The following is a 25,457-nucleotide window of genomic DNA, read 5'->3' as shown; positions in this document are numbered from 1 at the left end:
ATCCCTCCAGCCTCATCTACCCCAAACCCCTTCTCAGCCAACAGCCAAGCACTTCTCTTGGGCTTTGTGTCTTCACAGACACTGTTCCCTCAGCTGACATCTTTCCCCTCCCCCTTCCCAAACTGGAGAATTCCCATTTCTCTTCCAAGACGTGATTCTGGTGTGACTACCCCCAGGAGGCTTTTCCTGACGGCTAGTTTAGCAATGGCCACAAAACCCCAGAGCTTCCTCTATCCCAGCATGTGGAGCACATCTGCTCTTGCCCCTTTACTATCCAGAGGAATCTTTCTACAACATAGGACTCACTGCCTCTCCCCCACTTAAAAGAGGAAAGAAGTTTCATTTCTTGGCTTAAAGACCATAATCTTCACTGTGGCCTGCCAGGTCTGTGTGACCTCACCCCTGCGCTGCCTCTCCACCTTTCTCTTCTCACCCTTTGCTCTCTCTGCTCCAGCCAAACTAGCCTTTGTTTCTCAATGCACCATGTTTCTCTCTCAGGACCTTTGCACTTGGTTTACCCTGGCTAATTTCGACTCATTCTTCAGAGCCCTGACTTCAGACTATACTACAAAGCTACAGTAATCAAGATAGTATGGTACTGGCACAAAAACAGAAAGATAGATCAATGGAACAGGATAGAAAGCCCAGAGATAAACCCACGTACATATGGACAACTTATCTTTGATAAAGGTGGCAGGAATGTACAGTGGAGAAAGGACAGCCTCTTCAATAAGTGGTGCTGGGAAAACTGGACAGGTACATGTAAAAGTATGAGATTAGATCACTCCCTAACACCATACACAAAAATAAGCTCAAAATGGATTAAAGACCTAAATGTAAGGCCAGAAACTATCAAACTCTTAGAGGAAAACAGGCAGAACACTCTATGACATAAATCACAGCAAGATCCTTTCTGACCCACCTCCTAGAGTAATGGAAATAAAAACAAAAATAAACAAATGGGACCTAATGAAACTTAAAAGCTTTTGCACAGCAAAGGAAACCACAAACAAGACCAAAAGACAACCCTCAGAATGGGAGAAAATATTTGCAAATGAAGCAACTGACAAAGGATTAATCTCCAAAATTTACAAGCAGCCCATGCAGCTCAATAACAAAAAAACAAACAACCCAATCCAAAAATGGGCAGAAGACCTAAATAGACATTTCTCCAAAGAAGATATACAGACTGCCAACAAACACATGAAAGAACGCTCAACATCATTAATCATTAGAGAAATGCAAATCAAAACTACAATGAGATATCATCTCACACCAGTCAGAATGGCCATCATCAAAAAATCTAGAAACAATAAATGCTGGAGAGGGTGTGGAGAAAAGGGAACACTCTTGCACTGCTGGTGGGAATGTGAATTGGTTCAGCCACTATGGAGAACAGTATGGAGGTTCCTTAAAAAACTACAAATAGAACTACCATATGACCCAGCAATCCCACTACTGAGAAATATATATACCCTGAGAAAACCAAAATTCAAAAAGAGTCATGTACCAAAATGTTCATTGCAGCTCTATTTACAATAGCCCAGAGATGGAAACAACCTAAGTGCCCATCATCGGATGAATGGATAAAGAAGATGTGGCACATATATACAATGGAATATTACTCAGCCATAAAAAGAAACAAAATTGAGCTATTTGTAATGAGGTGGATAGACCTAGAGTCTGTCATACAGAGTGAAGTAAGTCAGAAAGAAAAAGACAAATACCGTATGCTAACACATATATATGGAATTTAAGGGAAAAAAAATGTCATGGAGAACCTAGGGGTAAGACAGGAATAAAAACGCAGACCTACTGGAGAACGGACTTGAGGATATGGGGGGGGGAAGGGTGAGCTGTGACAGGGCGAGAGAGAGTCATGGACATATATACACTACCAAACGTAAGGTAGATAGCTAGTGGGAAGCAGCCGCATGGCACAGGGATATTGGCTCGGTGCTTTGTGACAGCCTGGAGGGGTGGGATAGGGAGGGTGGGAGGGAGGGAGACGCAAGAGGGAAGACATATGGGAACATATGTATATGTATAACTGATTCACTTTGTTATAAAGCAGAAACTAACACACCATTGTAAAGCAATTATACCCCAATAAAGATGTTAAAAAACAAACAAAAACTTCTTTCCTCTGGAAAGCCCTCTTTGTGCCCCCTCCCCAGGCTAGTTTAGGTGGCACTTACCACAATAGTAATTTTAGAGCTATTTATGAATGATTTGATAACTGTCTCCCCCATGCTGTCTTGTTCATCACTGTATGAGGGGCACCTAGAAGAGAAGCTGGTGTAGAATGGGTGCTCAAGAAGTGTTTGTTGGGCTTCCCTGGTGGCGCAGTGGTTGAGAGTCCACCTGCCGATGCAGGGGACATGGGTTCGTGCCCTGGTCTGGGAAGATCCCACATGCCGTGGAGCGGCTAGGCCCGTGAGCCATGACTGCTAAGCCTGCGCGTCCAGAGCCTGTGCTCCGCAACGGAAGAGGCCACAACAGTGAGAGGCCCGCATACAGAAAAAAAAAAAAAAAAAAAAGAAGTGTTTGTTGAATGACTGTGTAAGTGCTTAGCCTGTACCGCATTACATGAAACCTCCAGTTTTCTCAAGCCAGCCTGTGATCTCCTGGAGAGCTAGTACAGCGTCAGCACCCAGCACCGTGCTTGGCACTTAGTGGGGCTCCATAAGGGTTTTCCAAGTTTGGGAAACACTGTGAAGTGCTGCCCAGATCCCCCATCAGTGAAGACTTGTAACACCAGCTATTGGGAATGCTGTCAGTGAAGAGCCTTTAACTGTCAGCCCCCCAGGGACAGGGCCCCCTTGGCTCCTGTCATAGCCCTTCCCAGATGGCCCTACATCCCACGAAAGATGAAGGCAGGGATATTAGAGGCCCGGTCTGGTCATCTTAGCTCATCTGGGGACAACGCTGATGGGCCATTCTAGTTCCAGAGCCCCTGTGGGGTCAGCCATGACTGTCCTTGGGCCTGCGTGGACCTCTGGACTTCTTCTGCCCACTCCTGTTCCCTCCCCCTCCCTTCCACAGGTGTGGATCCCAAGGGCACTCCCACATAAACACCCTTTACTGCAATCTCCATCTCAGAATCTGCTTCCCAGGAACCCAACCTGAAATAGACCGTCTCTCTTCTCTTCTCCTCTGTCTCATCCCTTTCAGGGGACGTCCATTCATTCACCTAAAGTTCGTAGGCACCATTCAGCTGACAAAAAAGTTTCACATCCATTTTTCTATTACTCTCATTCTGTACTGTCTAGGTGCATCAGGAAGGCAACAGATGGAGAAACTGGGGCCCAGAGAGGTGCAGCGACCAGCCTAAGGGCACTGCACTAATTAAAAACTAGCTAAGCTCCCAGATACAGTTTTCCACCTCCCTTTCCCTACTTAGTCGCTGCATCCTGGAGCAAGAGGGAGCCTCATTGAAACGAATTCCGGTCTCAGTGGGCAGAATCCTGAAACCACGGCTCTAGGGTCCGGAAAGGGGCGCGGAGTCCAACGCTCCCGCAGTACAGATGGGGAGACTGAGGTCCAGAGCCCGGCTGTCCACCGCCCGCGGAGAAGGGGGCGCGTCCTGCCCGGCTGGCCGCTTGGAGCCGGGGCCGCCTCCTCCCGCCCCCCGCGCCCGTGACCCCAGCCCTGCCTTTGCCTTTGCCACGCCGCCTGCTCGGGAGCGAGTCATGGTGGCGGGACTGGCGGCAGCATGGCTGCTCCTGGCGGCTACGGCCTGCGCGCAGCGGGAGCAGGACTTCTACGGCTTCAAGGCGGTCAACATCCGGGGCAAGTTGGTGTCTCTGGAGAAGTACCGCGGCTCGGTGAGTGTCCGCCCGCCGGGCCTCGGCGCCATCCAGCCGGGGCCTGACGGGGGCGCCCGGCGCCCGGGACCCTGCCGGGTGTGGCTCCGAGGGGCTCTGGCCGCCCGGCCACCCTGCCCTGGCTCCCCACCCCCACCCAGACATCCCGCCGGGCGCGGCGCCCCCAGATCCTGCGCCGGGTCTGTCCCTCGACTACGTGGCATGGCCCGGCGCGCGGTGAAACCCGAAACTCTCGCTGCCGGCGCCGATTTCCCTCCCAGCGATTTTGGGCAGCGGGGCCCAGCCTCTCACACACTGATCTAAAAAGTAACCCTAGCATCCTGGGGCCTTTGTCTCTCCCATCCCCAGTTTCCACGTTCGGAACAGAGGGAGTTGGTGATAATCAGTCCAGCGAGAACATTGTGGAAATGAAAGCTCGGTGCAGAGGGAGTTACCATTTCAGACACATGGGGACCTTACACAGATCATTCTTTAGAGAGTAGTACACTAAGTCCCAGAGAGGGAAGGTCGCACAGCGCTAGAAAGCGCGGAGCCTGGAGGAGAACCGCTTATCCATCCGTGGCCTACTCTAGGCAAACTTTTTAGCTGGGAGCTCAGGCTGAGATTTAAGTGTCATCCAGTATAACTGCTACCTCCTTACCGAGAGGGAGTCTCAGCTCAGAGAGGACTTGAGAGAGGAAGTGTGCCTGGGTGAGTCTTTGAAACAAGAGTGAGTTTTAGTAAGACCAAGAAGAGCACTCCAGGCAAAGAGAACTGTCGAATGCCAAGACTCAGAACTAAACAGTAAGAATGGTGATGCTGGTGGGGAGGTCTTCAAGCAGTTGTGCTTGAAGGAGCATAAAGCATGAGGGTGAAAGATGAGGCTGAAAAGGGTAGGGAGGGACCAAGAGGGGCCTTGAACACTACCTTCAGAGACCGAAATGTTGCACTGTGTGTAATGAAGAGCCCTCCAAGTTCACTTCTCAAGGTGGACCTCAGGCTGTGGTGTGGAAAGGGTGGGGAGTTGGTTTCTAATGGACAGGGAGGCCCAGCATCCGGATTTGGATGGACCACACACACACACACACACACACACACACACACACACACACACACACACAAATGGCTGTTAGCATTCTTCTCCCAGGAGCAAGGCCATCCTTAGTGAAGAAAGTACTCTCTAAGCCTTGGAATTCTCAGTTATCCTGGGAGTACTGGGTATAGTAGTCCTTGTCCTGATTGCCCCCCGCCCCAAGGTATTGTGAGTTTCAAATGAGGTGACAAGGTGGAAGCACTTGGTAGAGTGCTTGCTCTGTGCTTGTGTTTGTGGGGCCCCAGCAGGAACCTCATCCAGGACTCAGGGCAAAGGGCCAGTAAGAGCAGGGCCCATTGCCATTCAGGCCTTCCCTTCCCTCTGGAGCAGCTCACCAGAGAGCCCCAGGTTTAGCACTTGACCAGCTCTGCTACTCATTAATTCATTATTTATTGTTGAACACCTACTGTATACTAAGTACTGTGCCAGCTCTGTGGATACAACAGTGAACAAAACAGCTAAGTTTCCCCTTTAACAGAGCTTATATGCGGTAGAGAGGAGAAAGGCAATAAACAAGGAACGGAGAAATGAACAATGTAATTCCTAATAGTAATAGATGCTAAGACAAAAACAGACAAAGGCTGTTTGCTTTCAGAAGTAATAAGGCATCCAGGATGTGAGGAACAGAAATCCTGGAGAAAAATTACCTGGAAAGTAGTCCCAGAATTCTGAGTGTTTTCATCCTCTAGGTCACTGGTAGATCCTAAAAAGCATTGGAGCGAGAGGCCTAGAAATCAATCAGAAAGAAACTGGAAAAAAAAAAAAATGAAGTCACACGCCTGCTACAAAGTGGAGTTAGAATTTGAACCCGGGCAGTCCAGTTCCAGAGCCCATGTCTTAATTTCCAGCTTATTTCCAACTTTAGAGGGAAACCAGGAACAGTCAGTCCAGGGAACCTGTAAACGAAACTGTGTGTTAACCCAAGCTTGGTTTGCCACTTGGGCAATATGGTCATTCATTCACCTGCAAATAGCTACTGGCTCATTATGTGTATTTTACCATGGGTTTTTTAAAAATTGGAAGCAAAAACCACTGGCTTCTTTATAGGCACTACATGCCTGCCACTGGGTCCAGCCCTGGAGACATAGCCATGAGCAAAATTGTATGGTTTGTGCCCTCACGCTAACTGGGAAGACAGTCATTTAGACCAGTGTTGAGTGTAGATAAATGGGTGACACTCAGGAATGCCCTTGGCTACACTGTGAGGTTATGTACATATAGGCCTGAGTGTAGCGTGTATGTGAATGGTTTATTTGTTTGCTTGCTTCTGTGTACTCATCTGAGTCTGCATCTGTGCTTGTATACGTATATGTAAATTTACTGTGTGCATTTAGGTGTATCTGTCTGTGTTTTGGTCACTTTAAAGATAAGCTTTTTGGATTCAGGCACGGAAATAGAAATAGGATTTCCCTCCTTCCAAAAGTATGGGCAGACACACAAGATGTAGGTTAGAAATAAACAAACTTTAATGCTCTCAATGCCCAAGGATCCAGTAAAGAAGAAAGAGGAAGACCTCTAACTAGTGAAGGGAACTAAGAGTCCCAGTTTCTCACCACCAGAGGCGCAATATGGCATATGCTGACAAAATGAGGGAGGTTGTTCTAACAGCCTGTGGCCCCAAGGAATGGGTGAGGGAGATACAGCACAGTGGTTCTCATCGCCTAGCTCAGTGGTTCTCAGCTGGTGGTGATCTTTTTCCCCAGGGGACATTCGGCAATGTCTGTAGACATTTTTGATTGTTAAGACTAGGCGTCTAGTGGGTGGAGGCCAGGGACGCTACTAAACATTCTACAATGAACAGGACAGCTACCTCACAACAAAGATTATCCAGCCCCAAGTGTCAGTAGTGCTGAGGTCTAGAAACCCTGTCCAGCCTCAGCAGTCTGTGCCCGAGCATGTCCAGTGCCCCAGGCTGCCCCTGGAAGGTGGCCCTCTTTATGGAGCCAGCTGGTATAATCCTGCCTCTTCTAAAAAGTGGCCAGGACTTCCCTGGTGGTGCAGTGGTTAAGAATCCGCCTGCCAGTGCAGGGGACACAGATTTTATCTCTGGTCCCGGAAGATCCCGCATGCCGCGGAGTAAATAAGCCTGTGAGCCACAACTACTGAGCCTGCATGCTGCAACTACTGAAGCCTGCGCGCCTAGAGCCTGTGCTCCGCAACAAGAGAAGCCACAGCAATAACAAGCCTACGCACCGCAGCAAAGAGTAGCCCCCACTCGCCGCAACTAGAGAAAGCCCACGCAGAGCAACAAAGACCCAACGCAGCCAAAAATCAATCAATCAATAAATAAAATTTAAAAAAAATAAAATAAAATAAAATAATAAAATAAGAAGTGGCCAGAGAGATAGGGCTTGGCTACCTAAACACAGGGTGAGAATTTAAATCCTTTAATAATATATAACTAGAAGATAAAAACATAGCATTGGTGCCAAAATTGTAACTGCAGTAATGTAATCAAGTTCCATCAGCCAGATTTATATTTATCACTGAACGGCAATAAATAAATATATTATAAGGCAATCATAAATTTAAGGGTTAGTCTAGTGATAGAAGAAAGTGGTATTTGTTTGCTGGAGGGAGAGGGGCAAAAAGGGATTGCCCTGAGGTTCTTCGGATCCTTTTATCAAGAAAACCATGTCTGGGCTTCCCTGGTGGCGCCGTGGTTGAGAGTCCGCCTGCCGATGCAGGGGACGCGGGTTCATGCCCCGGTCTGGGAAGATCCCACATGCCGCGGAGCGGCTGGGCCCGTGAGCCATGGCCGCTGAGCCTGCGCGTCCAGAGCCTGTGCTCCGCAATGGGAGAGGCCACAACAGTGAGAGGCCAGCGTACCGCAAAAAAAAAAAAAAGAAAACCATGTCTGTCTATGTACCCATTCAGGTGATCATATATATGTGCACACTTACTTATTCATTCAGCACATACTTTCTGAGACTTTTCCATGTGTCAGGCCCAGTAATGAAGTGAACATAGCTCCTGCTCTCAGTGGGTTCACATTCTAGAAGGAAGACCAACACATGTATAGGCAACTACAGTGTAGAATGATGAGTGCTAGTTGACTGAGCCAGAAATTGGACCCAGGTCTGCCTTTTCTCTCTCCTGAATCACCTCCTGATGTGCGCTCACCAGTATGTGTGCCTCTCTCTGTGATGGTGTTCTGTGTGTTTGTGGGCTTGTGTGATGTGTGCTAATGTATCTTTGTGTCGAGGGGCACAGGCATACCCATTCATGTGTATTGTGTACTTATTCTCATGAATGTTTATGTATGTGTTTCACACGTCTGGAAGACCCTGCATGTTTATGAGAGAGAGCATTAATTGTTGCGGGGGCATCACATACGTGGGCATGTCAGGCCATGTACAAGTGTGTGCCTCTTCACTGCTTTGTGTATGTGTCTTGCTTTTGCCACCCAGGTGTCCCTGGTGGTGAACGTGGCTAGCGAGTGTGGCTTCACAGACCAGCACTACCGGGCCCTGCAACAGCTACAGCGGGACCTGGGACCTCACCACTTCAACGTGCTTGCCTTTCCCTGCAACCAGTTTGGCCAGCAGGAGCCCAACAGCAACAAGGAGATTGAGAACTTTGCCCGCCACACCTACAGTGTCTCTTTCCCCATGTTTAGCAAGATCACAGTCACCGGCACTGGTGCCCACCCTGCCTTCAAGTACCTGATCCGTGAGTCCTGAGCCTTTCCCTCACCTTCCTTCAGCTGGCTGAGGCTGTGGCTCCCTGGGCAGCAGAAGCTACTGGCTGGCTGGGTGACCTGGGGCCCCTTAGACCCGCACAGGCGGGTTGATGGTCTCTTCTAGCACTAATCTTTGAGGATGAACTGAGGAGTATTCCTGGTTAAGAATATCTCCGCCCCTGCTGCCTTGCAGTTCTCCCTCAGAGTCACTCTTGCAGACTTCTCTGGGCTCCTGTTTCCATCTGCAGTGGCTCCTAGAAGGAGACTGGACCCTCAGATTTTAGTCAGTGTGAATTAGTTGAGCTTATGGACTTAGCTGCAGGCAGGGGATGCCACATGCCTGGAGAAGGCCGGCCCATATCTCCTGTCCTGAGTCAGAGGCAAATTGTGTAGGCCACAGGAGAGAAACCTTCTGAGCTAAAATACCAGATCTTGGGAATTCCCGGGTAGTGCAGCAGTTAGGACTCGGCACTTCCACTACCCGGCCTGGGCTCAGTTGCTGGTTGGGAAACTAAGATCCCAAGCAAGCTGTGTGGCGCAGCCATAAAAAGAAACAAACAGATCTTAATATTTGAGAAATAGATTCCTTCCGCAGAAGCCTCAGAACCACAAAATGGGGTCATTAGCCAAGCTTGTCATTAAGTACCGTTTCCTTTCTCAGGCCTCTCCCTTCCTTTGGGGGCTCCATTTTTGCCTTCTCCCACCTCCTGTTCCATGCTTCTGGTTGCCTTCATATCCCTCACTACCACCCCCCCACCCCCACCCCCACCGCCTGCCAATCCATTCACCTGGAAGAGTAAATAACAAACAACGGTGTAGCAAACAAAAGGTCCCTTACTGAGGCAATTTGAATTTTGCTTTGTGGGTCAATCCTAATATTTGGTTTTTTTCCCCTGTGTGTTTTTATTAGTTCCTTCTCAGTTCCCATAGTTATAGATCAAACCTGGCTGTGCTTTAGAAGCACCTGGGGACCTCTTAAAAATGCATTAGCCTGAGACCTCCTGAAGCAGAGCCCAAGAATCTGTTTATATTAACCCCCCTCCTCCACCACCACCACCACCACCATGATTCAGATGCAGAGAGTCCATGGACTAACATTTGGAAACCATTGAGATTTAATCAGAAAATAGGATATAGACTGTGTAGTAGTTTGAGGTCATTAATAAAGGAAGGTCTGATGTTGCCTTACCCAGCACTTCACAGAATCATAAAGCAGTAGTTCTCAACCTGGGCACCAGATTGCAATCTCCTGGAAAGCTTTTGAAAAATACTGATGCCTGAGTCTCAGCCCCAGATATTCTTACTTAAGTGGTCTGGGGGTATGGACTGGGCATCAGGATTTTTAAAAGCTCTCCAGTTCATTCTAACTAATAGAACCACTACTTCAAGGGAGGGATGGACACCAATAGTGGGATTCCAGGAGAGGGGACACAGGGAAGCACACTTTGCTCTCCTTCTTCCTTTGCTCTAGAGACTTCTGGAAAGGAGCCCACCTGGAACTTCTGGAAGTACCTAGTGGCCCCAGATGGAAAGGTGATAGGGGCTTGGGACCCAACCATGTCGGTGGAGGAGTTAAGACCCCAGATTACAGCGCTTGTGAGGAAGCTCATCCTGAAGAAACGAGAAGACTTATAAGTACTTTCCCTCCTCTCCCACTGTCCCCTCCCCTCACTGTTCACCAAGTGACTGTTCACTCAGTGTTCACTGAGTGACCAAAGCAAACTCAAATGGTGCTACAAGGGAGAGACTACTGACTCTCCTTCCGCCACTCTTATCCCACCTACCCCATCACTCCTGTCTGGGGAAAATTCTAGTAGTTTGATTATTTGAATCTTAGAGCAACCTATAAGAACCCCTGACCAGTGACAGCTCTTGACCAATGACTCAACAACCAATAAGAACCTCTGGCCCCTGAAAACATGTGGCAAATAGAGGTACAAGCAATAATCTCCTACCTGTTATGAACTCTCTAAAATGAGGCCAATTCCTGCCTCACAGGGCTGTTGTGAGATTGAGGATGAAAGGCCTACAAAAGTGCCTAGGGCAGTGCCAGGTAACTAGGAGGCGTTCAATAAATGTTTTTTGCATATGAACCAAAAAATAAGTTGTGATCAATAAAAACTTGAACCCAACATGAATTTCCAGCCATGAGAATCCAGGCCAAACATTTGTTGTTGTTGTTGCTGTTGTTATTGTTTTCCTATGTATTTTTTTCAATTACAAAATTAATACAAATTCATTGTAAAATAAGATGATACAAAATAAAAATGAAACTATCGCCCTCATTTCCTATATGGTCACTCCCTGGAGGTAAACACTGTTCGCAGTTTGGTACCAAGTCTTCCCAGACTTTTTTTATCAAGCCTATCATTATTGCCCAATAAGCATTCACTGACCAAAAGTACACTACAATTACAAGCAGGCAAAGGATAAGAACAGATAATTCACAGAAAAATAGAGACGGATAATGAGGATATGAAAAGATGTTCAGCCTCATTCAAGTTGGAAAGATTTTGTTAAATGATAATACCTGTCATTGGTGAGGATGTGGGGAAATGGGCATTCGCATAAGCTGTCAGTGGGATGACAAACTGGCACAGCTTTTTAGAGGATGACTTGTCAATATCTTTTAAAACAAAATGTTTATATGCTTTGATCCACCATTTCTCCTTTTAAAAGACTCCCAAACTGTGCAAATATGTGTGTACAATAATATGTATGTACATTGTTCATAATGGTGAAAATTCGATGCAATCCTTGTGTCCATCAGTATGGTTTGGTAGCAAATTATGGTACAAATCCAAATGATAATAATAACTAATACAGGGCTTCCCTGGTGGGGCAGTGATTAAGAATCCGCCTGCCAATGCAGGGGACACAGGTTCAAGCCCTGGTCCAGGAAGATCCCACATGCCGCGGAGCAATTAAGCCTGTGCGCCACAACTACTGAGCCTGCGCGCTACAGCCCGTGAGCCACAACTGCTGAGCCCACGTGCCACAACTACCGAAGCCTGTGCACCTAGAGCCTGTGCTCCACAACAAGAGAAGCCACTGCAATGAGAAGCCCGCACACCACAACAAAGAGTAGCCCCCACTCGCCACAACTAGAGAAAGCCTGTGCACAGCAACGAAGACCCAACACAGCCAAAAATAAATAAATAAAATAAATATTTTTAAAAAGGGAAATAATAAAAAATATATTAAAATAATAATAAGTTATTCAAATGAATGAATTAATTTCTATGCTACCATAGAAAGTTGTCCAAAAGTGAAAAAATGGCAAATTGTAATGAACACATGCACACACAAGAAAACATCCAGTACAAACAAGAATAATATTTTTATTAAAAATTTACAATGTTAAGTGTGAAAGAGAGAGGGAGGGAAGGAGGGAGGGAGGGATGTAGACCAAACTATTAATGGTGGCTGTCCCTGAGGGCGTGGGGTGGGATAACAGGAGTCATTCACTTTCTTTGTTAAGTATTTTTGTAATGTTTGAATTTTGTGTGTAAAAATACGTATTTCACTTTTATATAAATATAGAAAAGAGGTGATGAGCAGAGTCACTGATAGATAATTTATCGGCCAATGAGAATTTCATGTCTACTTCTCCCAAAGTCACTCTTCTAGAAGAAGGAAACTCAGATTCAAGTCTTGGCTGTGCCCTTGACTCACAGACTGAGCAAATTGTTCCCTCTCTGCTGTCTCCCATTATCCCACTGGACAGTAAAAGGGTTGAACTGTGCTCAAAGCCTCCCTTAATGATCCTTCCCAAAAGCTGCAAGAGTAAATGAAGGCTTTCTGTGGGCTGACCACATACCACCCTGTGGTGGCCTCCAGCCTGTCCTAACACACCCTCCTCCAAGCTCTGGCTCTGCACGTGGTCGTTTCCGCGTGTGTGCAGGTGCACACACACACACACACACACACACACAGTGAAATCCAGCTATCACAGAAATTTTTGTGATGAACAACTCAGAACCACATTCTCAATGGACATATCTCTGACCTCACCCTACTTGACCTGTCAGCCGCTTCTGACATTGCTGATTGTATGACTCTTCTCCCCGACACATTCTCTTCCCTTCTTAGTTTTCCTGCCCCTGTCTTCTCTTGGTTTTCCCCCATCTCTCTGAGTGCTCCTTCCTTCTCAATGTCTGTCCATGACTCTTCCTCCTCTGCCCACTCCTTCCCTGTGGTCTTCCTTAGGCTTCTAGGCGGGTCCCTTTTCTCACTTCATATACTCTTCCACAACCATCTCATTTTTTCTCATGGTTTTGACCACCGTCTACATCCTGATGATACCTAAATCTCTACCTTGTATCTATGCTGGACTCATACCCACTTGCCTACTGGGCATGACTAGAGACACCTCAATTCAGTGTCTCCAGAACTAAACTCATCACCTCTCCTTGACACACTTGCTGTCCATTATCCCCAGGCTTCACAAACCTCTGCGCCTTTCCTTCCACACACCATTCACTCACTCACTCACCACATTCTCATTGTTTAAGTAACTGCCTTCCTTTCTCTCCTCAGCACAGTGCTTGGCCCTTAGCAGATTAAATTTAATTATATGGGAAGCATTTTGAGCACTGGCTCCATGCTGTCCCTGCCTAGACCCTATCTGGAAAACCAAAGACAAGCAAACAGTTCCCCGCAGCAGTTTAGAGTCCAGCTGAGGATGTTGCACTCCAAATTAGACCTTCATTCCTAGGCTTTATCAGCTTTCTGCTGTTCCCAAGTCCCCTCTAATGTGCAAGAGTCCTCCTAGGAAAAATCTCATTTTATGTTGTTATCAACTGTTACCTCAGTCATTGGTTAAGCAATATCTGCTAACAACTTAGTTTTAAATTAATCCCTCGGTAATCTCTAACACTTGAATAGTTAATATTTGATTTTTCTACTGATGCCTTAATCATCTTCTAACACTTATAAGCCAAAAAAAAATTTTTTTTAACAAGCCTGCATCTGACATTAATTAATTTATTTATTTTTGCTGTGTTGGGTCTTCGTTTCTGTGCGAGGGCTTTCTCTAGTTGTGGCAAGCGGGGGCCACCGTTCATCGCGGTGCGCAGGCCTCTCACTATCGCGGCCTCTCTTGTTGCGGAGCACAGGCTCCAGACGCGCAGGCTCAGTAGTTGTGGCTCACGGGCCTAGTTGCTCCGCGGCATGTGGGATCCTCCCAGACCAGGGCTCGAACCCGTGTTCCCTGCATTAGCAGGCAGATTCTCAACCACTGTGCCACCAGGGAAGCCCCTACGCCAAATATTTTATTTATTAGGTTATGTCTTAGCACTTAGCAGTTTAGCTATTTGCTAACACTTAATTATTAATCAATATTTTAGTTGTCTGCTTAAATCATATTACCAATCCCTAAGCTCTCTGCTATTAGTTTAGAGGTGATAAGCAAGCCTGGGACCACCAGTTAGGAGTTTGGAGAAGGGCTCATTTCTGGCTGCTGATACGATAATAGCCTCTGTCTTTTGTTGAGCTCTCTTTTCACCCTCAGATGATTCTCATTCACTATCAACTGGTCCTAGGTCCTCAAAGAGAGGGTGGACCCATCCTAATTGTTTATTTATTTTTCTGAGCTGGGCTGGAGTGTGGAGGGAGGAGAGCGTGACTATGAGGGGAATCTCTGGAAAATTATGGTTGGAAGGGACTTTAATTCATCAACAAATATTTCTTGAGCATTGCCTATGTGTCAAGTTCTGCATTAGGTTTTAGGGATATATCAGTGAACAAAACACCCATGTTCCCAGCTGTCATGGTGCTCAGAGAATAGTGGGAAATAGTGGGAAACATTAAACAAATAATTACACCAATTATTATACAATTACAATTATGATAAGCACCAGGAAGAAGTACAAGGAACCATGAGCAGGTATAAAAGTGGCATTGGACATATTCTGGAGTGCAGTGGAGGCTTCCATGAGAAATGACATTTAAGCTGAGAGCTGAAATTTTAATAAGAGTTAGGGCGGGGCTTCCCTGGTGGCGCAGTGGTTGAGAGTCCGCCTGCCGATGCAGGGGACACAGGTTCGTGCCCCGGTCCGGGAAGATCCCACATGCCGCGGAGCGGCTGGGCCCGTGAGCCATGGTCGCTGAGTCTGCGCGTCCGGAGCCTGTGCTCCACAACGGGAGAGGCCACAGCAGTGAGAGGCCCGCGTACCGAAAAAAAAAAAGAGTTAGGGCAAAGAAGTAGAGTGGAGGGTTTGTAAACAGAAGCAGTGGCTGGAGCAAAGACCCTAATGAGGGAAGATGCTCAACAGAACGGAGCCGGTGCTGCTTGGAGCGAAGTGATAGGAAGAAGGGTCAGAGAGGTAGGCAGGGGCCAGATCATTCAAGGTCTTGTGGGATCCAGGTGAGAAATGATAGTGACTTGACTTAGCATCACAGAGTCTGTCTTCAGTCCCAAACCTGAAGGTCAGAAATAAACCCTTGGCGCAGAGGCAGACACTGAACTACAGATAGGAGAAATAGATGGCTCTGGGGCTACCAGGAGCACTGGTCAGCATGGAGACACCTGTGGAAGGCAGGCAGACCTGAAACCTCCCAGCTCCAGCAGGGCCAGCCTGGTGTTTGCTGGAGGGAATTGCTGAAGCTTGGTTAGCTACAAATCACCGAGCTGCTTGCATAGATTCCTGGGCCCCAGAGGGATTACATTGCAGGTGGTCAATAGGCTACATTTCAAGACAGAAACACTGCCTTGGGTATAACAAAAAAAAAAAACTCTGCAGCTTCCTCTCCTCCCCACATCTCCTTCAGTCCCTACATCTTAGCCCTTACCTGTGACTTTTTTTTTTTCTGTACGCGGGCCTCTCACTGTTGTGGCCTCTCCCGTTGTGGAGCACAGGCTCCGGACGCGCAGGCTCAGCGGCCATGGCTCACAGGCCCAGCCGCTCTGCGGCATGTGGGATCTTCCCGGACCGGGGCACGAACCTGTGTCCCCTGCATCGGCAGGCGGACTCTCAACCACTGCACCACCAGGGAAGCCCTTACCTGTGACTTTTACCACTTTGTGTCGGGATAGAGATTTGGCAGCTGTAACAAGAACCCAAAGTAAACACAGTCTCAAAAAAAGTAGAAGTTTTTTCTGTACCATATAAAAATTGGACCTTTACCTGCTCCATGAATTAGTCAGGGGCCCGGGCTTATGGCTCTGGCATCCCTAGGACGTTGTCATCAGCCGCATGACCCAAGACAGCTGATCACCTCACCCCTATGCCTTTAAGGGCATGACTACATCACATTCTACAAGTCAGAAGAACTTAGTCTATAGCCATACCCAGACATAATTTATTTTCACTAGGAAATAAAGTTTTTATTCTGTATGGCCATGTGCCCATATGAAAATTGAGTTCCATTAACATAAAAGAAGGGGAGAACAGGTGTTGCAGGGGTCAGGGACAAATAGACATCTCTGCGCTATATCTTAACATTTTCCAAATCTCTCTCCTCTCCTTTTTCCTGCTACGACTATCCTAACTCAGGATTTATCATCTTTCTGGCTCATATCCTTGGCCCCAATTCCCTCCTTCAATCCATCCTTCGTGTCACAAGCTGAATGATGTTCCAAAAAGCAGACCTGAGCATATCACCTCTCTGCTTCAGTGTGCCCCCCAACCCTTAACCTTGGAATAAAGTCTTGGTTCTTTAAACTGTCATTCAAAGCCCTTGTGCCTCATCCTCCTCAATTACTCACCTTCGGTGTTGCTACAGCACCAAACTGCTTGCTATATTCTCTCTCATTTCTTCCTCCCATTGCACAGGTAGAAATTCTCTTCCTTTCCTTCATATTGCTGTGCACCTTATCTCTGTTGTGTTCTTTGAACGTAAGAAATGTCTGGTCCATAGTAGGTGTTCAAAAGTCATATATTGACTGACTACCTCATTGTCATCATCTATGTCTGTTTCTAAGTGTCCTAAAGACTGTCTCAGCCCCTGCATCAGCTAGGTTCCCCGTAAAAGGCTCAAATCCTCCCGTGGAAGGGGTGACCAATCTCAGTAAGATGGGAAAGCCCAGTCAGAAGGCCCCTTCCTCTAATCTCTTGGAATATGAGTGCTCCCTTCTGAGCACATGACCCATTGCGCCCTTCTGGTCATGCTCCAGAGGGGGTCCCAGGGCCACAATCGTCCCTGGTGTTAGTGATGATTGCATGGGAAAAACTTATATTTTAAAAATTACTCGTTCTTCATATGACACTCAAATTTAACCAGCTGTCTTGCATCTTATCTGGCAACACTAATCCAGGGTTGAATACCGTGCAGTAGGAAGTTGAACTAGATAGCCTCTAGGATACTTTCAACTCTAGGAAACAAAGATTCTAACTCTTCTGATTCACCTTGTAACTCCCAATGAAAGCAGAAACTCAGGATTAAAGTCAAAGAGCTAAGAACATAGTTAATAGGCTAATCAATAGAACAAATGACAATGTCCCCTTACTAGATGTGTAACATTGGGACAGTCACTTAATCTACCTCAACCTCTATTGCTTCATCTAGCCAATAAAAGGAAACCAAGATTTTACCTAATAAATGCTGGGCACTGTGTTAGACACTTCTGTCTATGTGCTGTCTCCCCTGGAATGTTCAGACAAACTAATGTGTGAAAAGGCTCTTTTTTTTTTTTTTTTGCAGTATGCGGGCCTCTCACTGTTGTGGCCTCTCCCATTGCGGAGCACAGGCTCCGGATGTGCAGGCTCAGCAGCCATGGCTCACGGGCCCAGCCGCTCCGCGGCATGTGGGATCTTCCCGGACTGGGGCACGAACCCGTGTCCCCTGCATCGGCAGGCGGACTCTCAACCACTGCACCACCAGGGAAGCCCGAAAAGGCCCTTTGTAAGTGGAAGTGGGCTGTAACAAATGTGAAACAGTATTAGGATTAGTGTAGCATCTATCTCTAGCTGATTTCCTTTACTGAAACCTTCAGGGGAAAGAAGTTTCCCTAGTTTGGTCATATTGTAGGGGAAAAACATTGTCTAGGACTCTAGTGCCTAGAGCAGTGATTCTTAACTAAGGGTGATTTTGCTCACCAGGGGACATTTGGCAATGTCTGGAGACATTTTGGTTGTCACAACTGGGTAATGGGTACTACTGGCATCTAGAGGGTAGAAGCCGGGGATGCTGCTAAACATCCTACAGTATAAGGACTGTCCCCTACAACAAAGAATTACCTGGCCTAAAATGTCAGTAGGCTGAGCAGTCATGGTCTAGAGTACTACCAAGCAGAATTTATATCCCAGCTCTACCACTTAGCCGCTGGGCGACTCATGGACTTTACCTCTCTGTGCCTCAGTGTCCTCTTCCGGGACATCTGGGATATTAATAGCACTTACCTCATAGGCCTATTTTGATGATTAAATAAAAATACACCCATAAAGCACTGGAGTATCTGATACATAGTAAACATTCTGTAAATGATAGTTCTTCTTATAGTTATTTAAGTATTACTGTCCCCTCTTAAAAGATAGGAAATTGAGACTCAGAGAGGGGAATAGACTTGCCCAAGTTCAAGAGAAAAAGCAATTCTAGTCATGGGGTTGACAAACGTCACCAAGAATCTTCCGTAAACAAAGGCTGCAGTTTTCTTGTGTGTGGACCTAACATGAGACACCATCCTTGCACTCAGCAAAGTGGAAGGAAAAGGAGAACTAACCTTTACTGAGTGCTCACATAACCTGTATCTCATCTCTTAAGGTAGGTATTATGATTTCCATTGTAGAGATATGACTAAGTGAGAAGTCTAAAGTCTCCCAGCAAGTCAATTGCCAAGTAGCAATTGAAATCCAGGCTGACCCAGTACCAAAGCCCCTGCCTCTCCCTCTGTTCTCTGCTCCCTAGACTCTGGTAACACTCCAGCAGGGACAGGGAGGATTTAGGGTTGGAGATTTTGATTCTGGGAGAAGGCCGTTCAATTCAGGGTGCAGCAGTCTTGGAGTAAATTGCAGAAGTGGCTGATCTCAGACTGAAAAAGAACTACGAATATGAAAAATGCTTAATAACAAATAAAGTGCTGGACTCATGTTGAGACCAAAGAAGGAGGTAGATGAAGGCAGTGTTTGTTTCCTTGAACTTTGGGGACTGGCAAACCCAGGACAAATCCTAGTTTCTGCCATTCCTGGCTGGGTCCTTGGGTGAGAACTTAACGTCTCTGAGGCTCAATATCTTTATATCTAAAATACCCTTTCAGAATCATTCGTTCATTTATTTTATCTTTTTAACATCTTTATTGGAGTATAATTACTTTACAGTGTTGTGTTAGTTTTTGCTGTATAACAAAGTGAATCAGCTATATACATACGTACATCCCCATATCCCCTCCCTCTTGCATCTCCCTCCCACCCTCCCTATTCCACCCCTCTAGGTGGTCACAAAGCACCCAGCTGATCTCCCTGTGCCATGCAGCTGCTTCCCACTAGCTATTTTACATTTGGTAGTGTATATATGTCCATGCCACTCTCTCACTGCGTCCCAGCTTCCCCTCCCCCCTCCTCATGTCCTCAAGTCCATTCTCTACATCTGTGTCTTTATTCCTGTCCTGCCCCTAGGTTCATCAGAACCATTCTTTCGTTCATTTATTCGTTCTTCCTCCTCCCTTAACCTATATGGGTATGCAGATTTTGAAGGTGGCCAGCAGAAAGGACAATTAGGAGTTGAAATCTAGCCTGAACTCTAATTACTCAGCCTTGCCTTTGGCATAGAGCTATATAAAGCCAGAGGAAGGGACACTTTTTTTTTTTTTAATATTTACTTATTTATTTAGGCTGCACCGGGTCTTAGTTGAGGCACTTGGGATCTTTGTTGCCACATGTGGGATCGTTTGTTGTAGCATGTGGGATCTTTTAGTTGCAACATGCGGGCTCATAGTTGTGGCATGCAGGCTTCTTAATTGTGGCATGCAGACTTCTTATTTGCAGCATGCAGGCTCATGGTTGAGGCATGCATGAGGGATCTAGTTCCCTGACCAGGGATTGAACCCGTGCCCCCTGCATTGGGAGCTTGGAGTCTTACCCACTGGACCACCAGGGAAGTCCCAAGGGGCACTTTTTTCTGATTTGCACAAAAGCACACAAAAGAACAAAAGTGGCACAAAGCAGCAGCTTGAGAACCAGCCCTAGACTAAGTGTGGTGAAGCCAGCACCGAGCAGGTATAACTTTTGTCCTAGAGGAGCCCATAGTCTGAAGTTGTGGTTCCTGAGTGAGATGATGGCACATGGAAGTGTTCAATGAATGGTACACATAGAGCAGACGCTGCAATAAACAATGGTGCTTTCGGGGGCGGGGAGTCTTCAAGAGAGTATAGAGGATTTAGATAAGCAAAAGAAGAGAACTACATGAGCAAAAACTTGGGAGAGGAGGCTCCCTTCCCAGGTCAGATTGGCTGAAACAGAGGCTTCCTGTAGGAGAGAAGAGGCAGGTATAGTTGGAGACGTATGGAGAGTTCAGATTTTAGAGGTCAGACTAGAACCACTGGGGCTACTTCAACCGCTCAGGTCAAGCCTTCAGAGGACCTCTCTGTTGATAAGTGTGTGATGGGAGAGAATCAAATGCAGAGAAAAAAGAATCACATAACTCTGCCTCAAAAGTCAAAAGAATTCTCTTCAGTATTGTACTGGAAATCCTAGACAGTGTAACCAAACAAGAAAAAAATAAAATGCATCAACTGGAAAGAAAAAGTAAAACCGCCTTTATTCACAAGCAACATAATATGTTGCCTGTGAGGAAATCATGTTTTTTTCATGTTAACATAAAAAAATCCTTAGTCTATAAAAAAGCTACTAGAACTAATAACTGAATTTAACAAGATCTCAGAATACAAGGTGAATATAGGAAAATAAGTTGTATTTCTAGAAATTGGCAACAAACAACTGGAATATCACATTAAAAATGTCATTTACAACAGCATCAAAAATAAGAAAAAGGGAAAAATTTTATAAAATGTGTAAAAGACCTGTACATGGAATAGTATAAAACATTGCTGGGAGAAATTAAGAACTAAATAAATGAAGAGATATATACCATGTTCATGGATTGGGAAACTCAATATTAAGATGTTAATTCTCTCCAAATTGATCTATTGATTCAATGCAATCCTAAACAAAATCCAAGCAGGATTTTTGGGGGCAGAAATTGACAAGTGGATTCTAAAATTTATATGGAAATGCAAAGGACCCAGAATCATGAAAACAATTTTGAAAAATAAGGACAAAGTTAGGAGACTTATACTACCTGATTTTAAGACTCACTTACAAAGCTACAGTAATTAAGACAGAGTGGAACTGGCATAAGGATAGATCCAGATCAGGTCAATGGAATAGAATAGAGAATTCAGAAATAAATCCACACATACATGGTTAATAGAGTTTTGCCAAAGGTGTCAAGTTAATTCAATAGAGAAAGGATAGTCCTTTCAAAGGATGGTTTTGAAACTACTTTTACTTCATATCTGGCACATAAATTAACTCAAAAAAATCAGAGGCATAAATGTAAAAGCTAAAGCTATAAAACTTTTGGAAGAAAACATAGGAGAAAATCTTTGTTATCATGGGGTCAGCAAAGATCTTTTTTTAAAACTTTTTTTGGCCGCCCCCCCCCCCATCACGTCATGTGGGATCTTAGTTCTCTGACCAGGGATTGAACCTGCACACCTTGCATTGGAAGCATGGAGTCTTAACCACTAGACCACCAGGGAAGTCCTGGCAAAGATCTTTTTTAGATAGAACACAGAAAGCACTAATCTTAATAGAAAAAAGGTGATAAATTGAACTATCAAAATTCTTAATTTCGGCTTTTCAAAAAACACCGTTAAGAAAAATGAGAAAGAACACAACATTGTAAGTCAACTATACTTTAATAAAAAAAAAAATTTAATGAGAAGTCAAGCTATAGATTGGGAAAGAATATTTACAATAATATATTGATAAAGGATTTGTATCCAGAATATATAAGAACTGTTACAGTTCAATAAGAAGATAACCCAATTTAAAAATAGGCAAAACGGGGCTTCCCTGAGGGCACAGTGGTTAAGAATCCGCCTGCCAATGCAGGGCACACAGGTTTGAGCCCTGGTCGGGGAAGATCCCACATGCCGCGGAGCAACTAAGCCCGTGTGCCACAACTACTGAGCCTGCGCTCTAGAGCCCACAAGGCACAACTACTGAGCCCACGTGCCACAACTACTGCAGTCTGCGCACCTAGAGCCCGTGCTCTGCAACAAGAGAAGCTACTGCAATGAGAAGCCCGCGCACCACAATGAAGAGTAGCCCCTGCTCGCCACAACTAGAGAAAGCCCGCACCCAGCAACCCAACTCAGCCAAAAATAATAAATAAATAAATAAACAAATGTATTTTTTAAAAAATAGGCAAAACATACATTTTGCCAAAGAAGATACATGAATGGCTAATGAGCACATGAAAAGTTATTCATCATTAGCCATTAGGAAAAAACAAATTAAACCCACAATGAGATGCTACTTCACATCTACAAGAATAACCAAAATAAAAAATACTGACAATACCAAGTGCTGGTGAGGATGTAGAGCCCTGACTCTCTCTCATACATTGCTGGTGGGGATGCAAAATGGTTCCAACCACACTCTGGAAAACAGTTTGGCAACTTCTTATCAAGTTAAACATACATCCACCCTATTACCCCAAAACTCCACTTCTAGGATTCACCCAAGGGAAATGAAAACATACCCCCCCCAAAAAAACATATATGCAAAAAATTTTATAGCAACTTTATTCATGATAGTACCCAGCTGGAAACAACTCTAATGCCTATGAACAGTTGAATGGACTAATTGCAGTATTTCATATAATGAGTATATTTCCAGGTACTCGGCAATAAAAGGAAGGAACTACTCCTACATGCAACAATTTCTGTGTATCTCAAAGGCACTGTGGTGAGCAAAATAGGTCAGGCACAAAAGAGGATATACTATCGGATTCCATTAAGACAAAAATTCAAGAACAGGCAGAACTAATCTATAGGAAGGGAGAGCAGAGCAGTGGTTGTCTAAGGCAAGGCTAGGGGTGGGGAGGAGGGCTGACTGCAAAGTGGCACAATGGATGGTGACAAGTGATGGAAATGTGCTGTATCCTGACTGTGGTGGTAGTTACGTGAGTATAAAGTCACCAAGCTGTACACTTAAAATGGGTATATTTTACTGTTTGTAAAATATACCTCAGTAAAATTGATTTTAAAAATAAAAAATCACAAGAGAAACAGCATTATATAGTAATAAAAGAAATTGGAAGAGGCTTCCCTGGTGGCGCAGTGGTTGAGAGTCCGCCTGCTGACGCAGGGGACGCGGGTTCGTGCCCCAGTCCGGGAAGATCCCACATGCCGCAGAGCAGCTAGGTCCGTGAGCCATGGCCGCTGAGCCTGTGCGTCCGGAGCCTGTGCTCCGCAATGGGAAAGGCCACGAGATCACAACAGTGAGAGGCCCATGTACCGCAAAAAAAAAAAAAAAAAAAAAAAAAAAGAAATTGGAAGGAATCTAAACTTTGAAGAAAATGGATAATAAATTATCATATATTCACTAAGTGGAAAACTATATAGCAGTAAAAGTGAATGAGCCAGATTGAGCATACACATCAATATAGACAAAACTCAAAAACATAAGACTGAGTGAAAAAAATCAGGCTCCAGAAGAATACTATTTATTTAAGATGTAATCACATGTAAAGCAATTTCATACATTGCTCAAAGATCCATACATATGTGATAAATGCATGAATAAGAGCATGGGGACGATAAACACCGAATTCAGGAGAATACTTATGTGGGGAAGGAGGAGCATGGAGGGCAGGAGTGGGGCTTCAAACAGGATTGATCAAATTTTTTATTTCTTAAATTTGAGTAGTACATGGGTGGTTCTTGTATTATTCTTTACGTTGTTTGTGTGTTTTAAAGATTTCATAGGAAGACAAACAAACAGCAAAGTAACGAAAACCTAAACCCATAGAGTGACCACTTAGAGTTGGGGGAGAGCCTAGCTGGTATCAGGAGATCTGAGCCTCAGTCCGGTTTGTCCCTGGATTTCATGTTCCAACGTGGCAAAGTCACTTCTCTCAGGATGAGAAGCAAGAGCCTCATTCTGGAAAAGAAGAGAAAGAATCAGTCTTGGGCAGCAGGGAGTGGTGGTACGAGGAACTGGCCTTGTGCTTAATGCACATCAGCGTCCTTTCTTTGCTTCTCCAGCTGCGGTGACCTGCAAGCTGGCACCGGAGCCGGGTTGTGGATGGGGAGAGCCATCGGGGAGGGGCGTCGGGCGGTTACAGCTGGAGGCAGTAGGGCAAGGGGAGAGGGGGGTGCTCCACTGCGTCCAGAGTCCAAGGACTCCGGGCAGACCCCTCAGTGAGTGAACCGAGTCCTCACCGCGGGTTGTGCCCGGGTTCTCAGCCTCCGTGGGCTTCAGCCACCGAGCTGCGCGGCCCACGACAGCGAGGGGCGTTTCTTTCCGGACCCCTGAGGACCGGGCTCCGGAGCAAAGCTGCCAGGTCTCAAGCGCATTGTTTTGAGAACCACGCAGAAGGAGCTTCCAGTTACTGTGACTCACTGCGTGCCAGGCTTCATGCTCTTCCATCTTCACTACTGCCCTAATGCAGAGAGGGAAAGTGACCTGCCTAAGGTCACACCGCAGGTAATTGTAGCTTATTACTTGTATATCCTTGAGCAAGTTACTTAACCTCTCTGGGTCCAGTTTTCCTATGGGTAGAGTGGGTGCAAAATTATTTGTGTATCTGGAAGACTCCATACCAAAGTATTAAGAGAGATTTCTACCTGGTGAGGTAATGGGTGATATTTTTTCTTTGGGTTTATCTATATTTTCTAATTTGTTGTTTTATAATAAATATGTACATATTTAATTATTTTTATTTTTATTAAGAAAGCAACACTGCACAGCGTTGTGAGGACTGAAGGAGACTATGAAAAGCACAGAGTTCTAGTTCACAGTGTGTTCTCCGTAAATGTGAGTTCTCCCTGCTTACTCTTCCCTCCTACACTTTCCTTCCCCTCTGGTTGGAGACTCTGGCCCCCAGACCTCAGGTTGGGAGGAAGGAGGGGTCTATTTACTAGCTGTGTGGCTTTGGATAAATCACTTGACCTCTCTGAGTCTCAGTTACCTTCCCTGAAGAATGGGAAGAAAAACACCTACCTCAAAGAAAGTTTTCAAGGACTACATGACATGCAAGATGGGAAACTGCCTGGCACATAGTAGGTCTGCAGTAAGTGTCTGTAGGAAGAAACATGACACACATGATGAAGGAACAGGCATTAGAGTAGGTTCTAGACCAGAAGAGGTAGAAGATTTTCGCATAGATTCCAAAGAGCTGAAGGGGTCCATTGATAGAGTTCAGCATGGGAGAGGTCCATGAAGTTGTATTGAAAAAGATTACATCCTTGTTTTCACTACCCCTAAGTCAAATTTAGCATTCCCTTCTATCATGCATGTAAGCAACAAATCACAGTAGTATTAGCAGAACCTGTGACTTTGTCACCAATAGAAATCAGTTATTTTTGTATTGCATTACAGTAGCATTATCTTGAAATACTGTTTACACTCATTCACCATCTCAAAGTTACAATAGTTAATAGACGAATCTCTCTATCTCATTATTTAATATGTTAAAAAAGAACTAATTCACAAAATAACTATTTTGATAATGATTCTACATAATTGGTATCCTTTGTAATCCTAAGTAATTTACTTTTTGTAGTTAAAAATATTCTTCTGAATAGGGGACCATAGTCTGCATCAGACTGCCAGAGAGGACCCTTGGCTAGACAGACACGGATACTAGTCCTGCCTGGGCCACTGGCTGCTTTGTGACATTGGCCTTGTTATTTCTCTCAGGGGCCCCA

General features: G+C 45.5%; 1 protein-coding gene across 1 annotated transcript; it reads left to right on the top strand.

Annotated features, from left to right (window-relative positions):
• Positions 1-3,692: 3,692 nt before the first annotated feature.
• GPX7 (glutathione peroxidase 7) lies at positions 3,693-10,760 on the top strand (the record flags this gene model as incomplete). The annotated part of the gene is made up of 3 exons (XM_082865637.1): positions 3,693-3,827; positions 8,310-8,571; positions 10,053-10,760. 3 exons carry the CDS (start codon positions 3,693-3,695, stop codon positions 10,214-10,216), a joined length of 561 nt encoding a protein of 186 aa, XP_082721763.1. The 3' UTR covers positions 10,217-10,760.
• Positions 10,761-25,457: the final 14,697 nt, after the last annotated feature.

The sequence above is a fragment of the Leucopleurus acutus genome (assembly GCF_964270905.1).
Source record: "Leucopleurus acutus genome assembly, chromosome: 2".
In the NCBI taxonomy this organism is placed as follows: Eukaryota; Metazoa; Chordata; class Mammalia; order Artiodactyla; family Delphinidae; genus Leucopleurus; species Leucopleurus acutus.
Note: the sequence above shows the minus strand (reverse complement) of the source record. Positions and strands in the feature narration are given on the sequence as shown.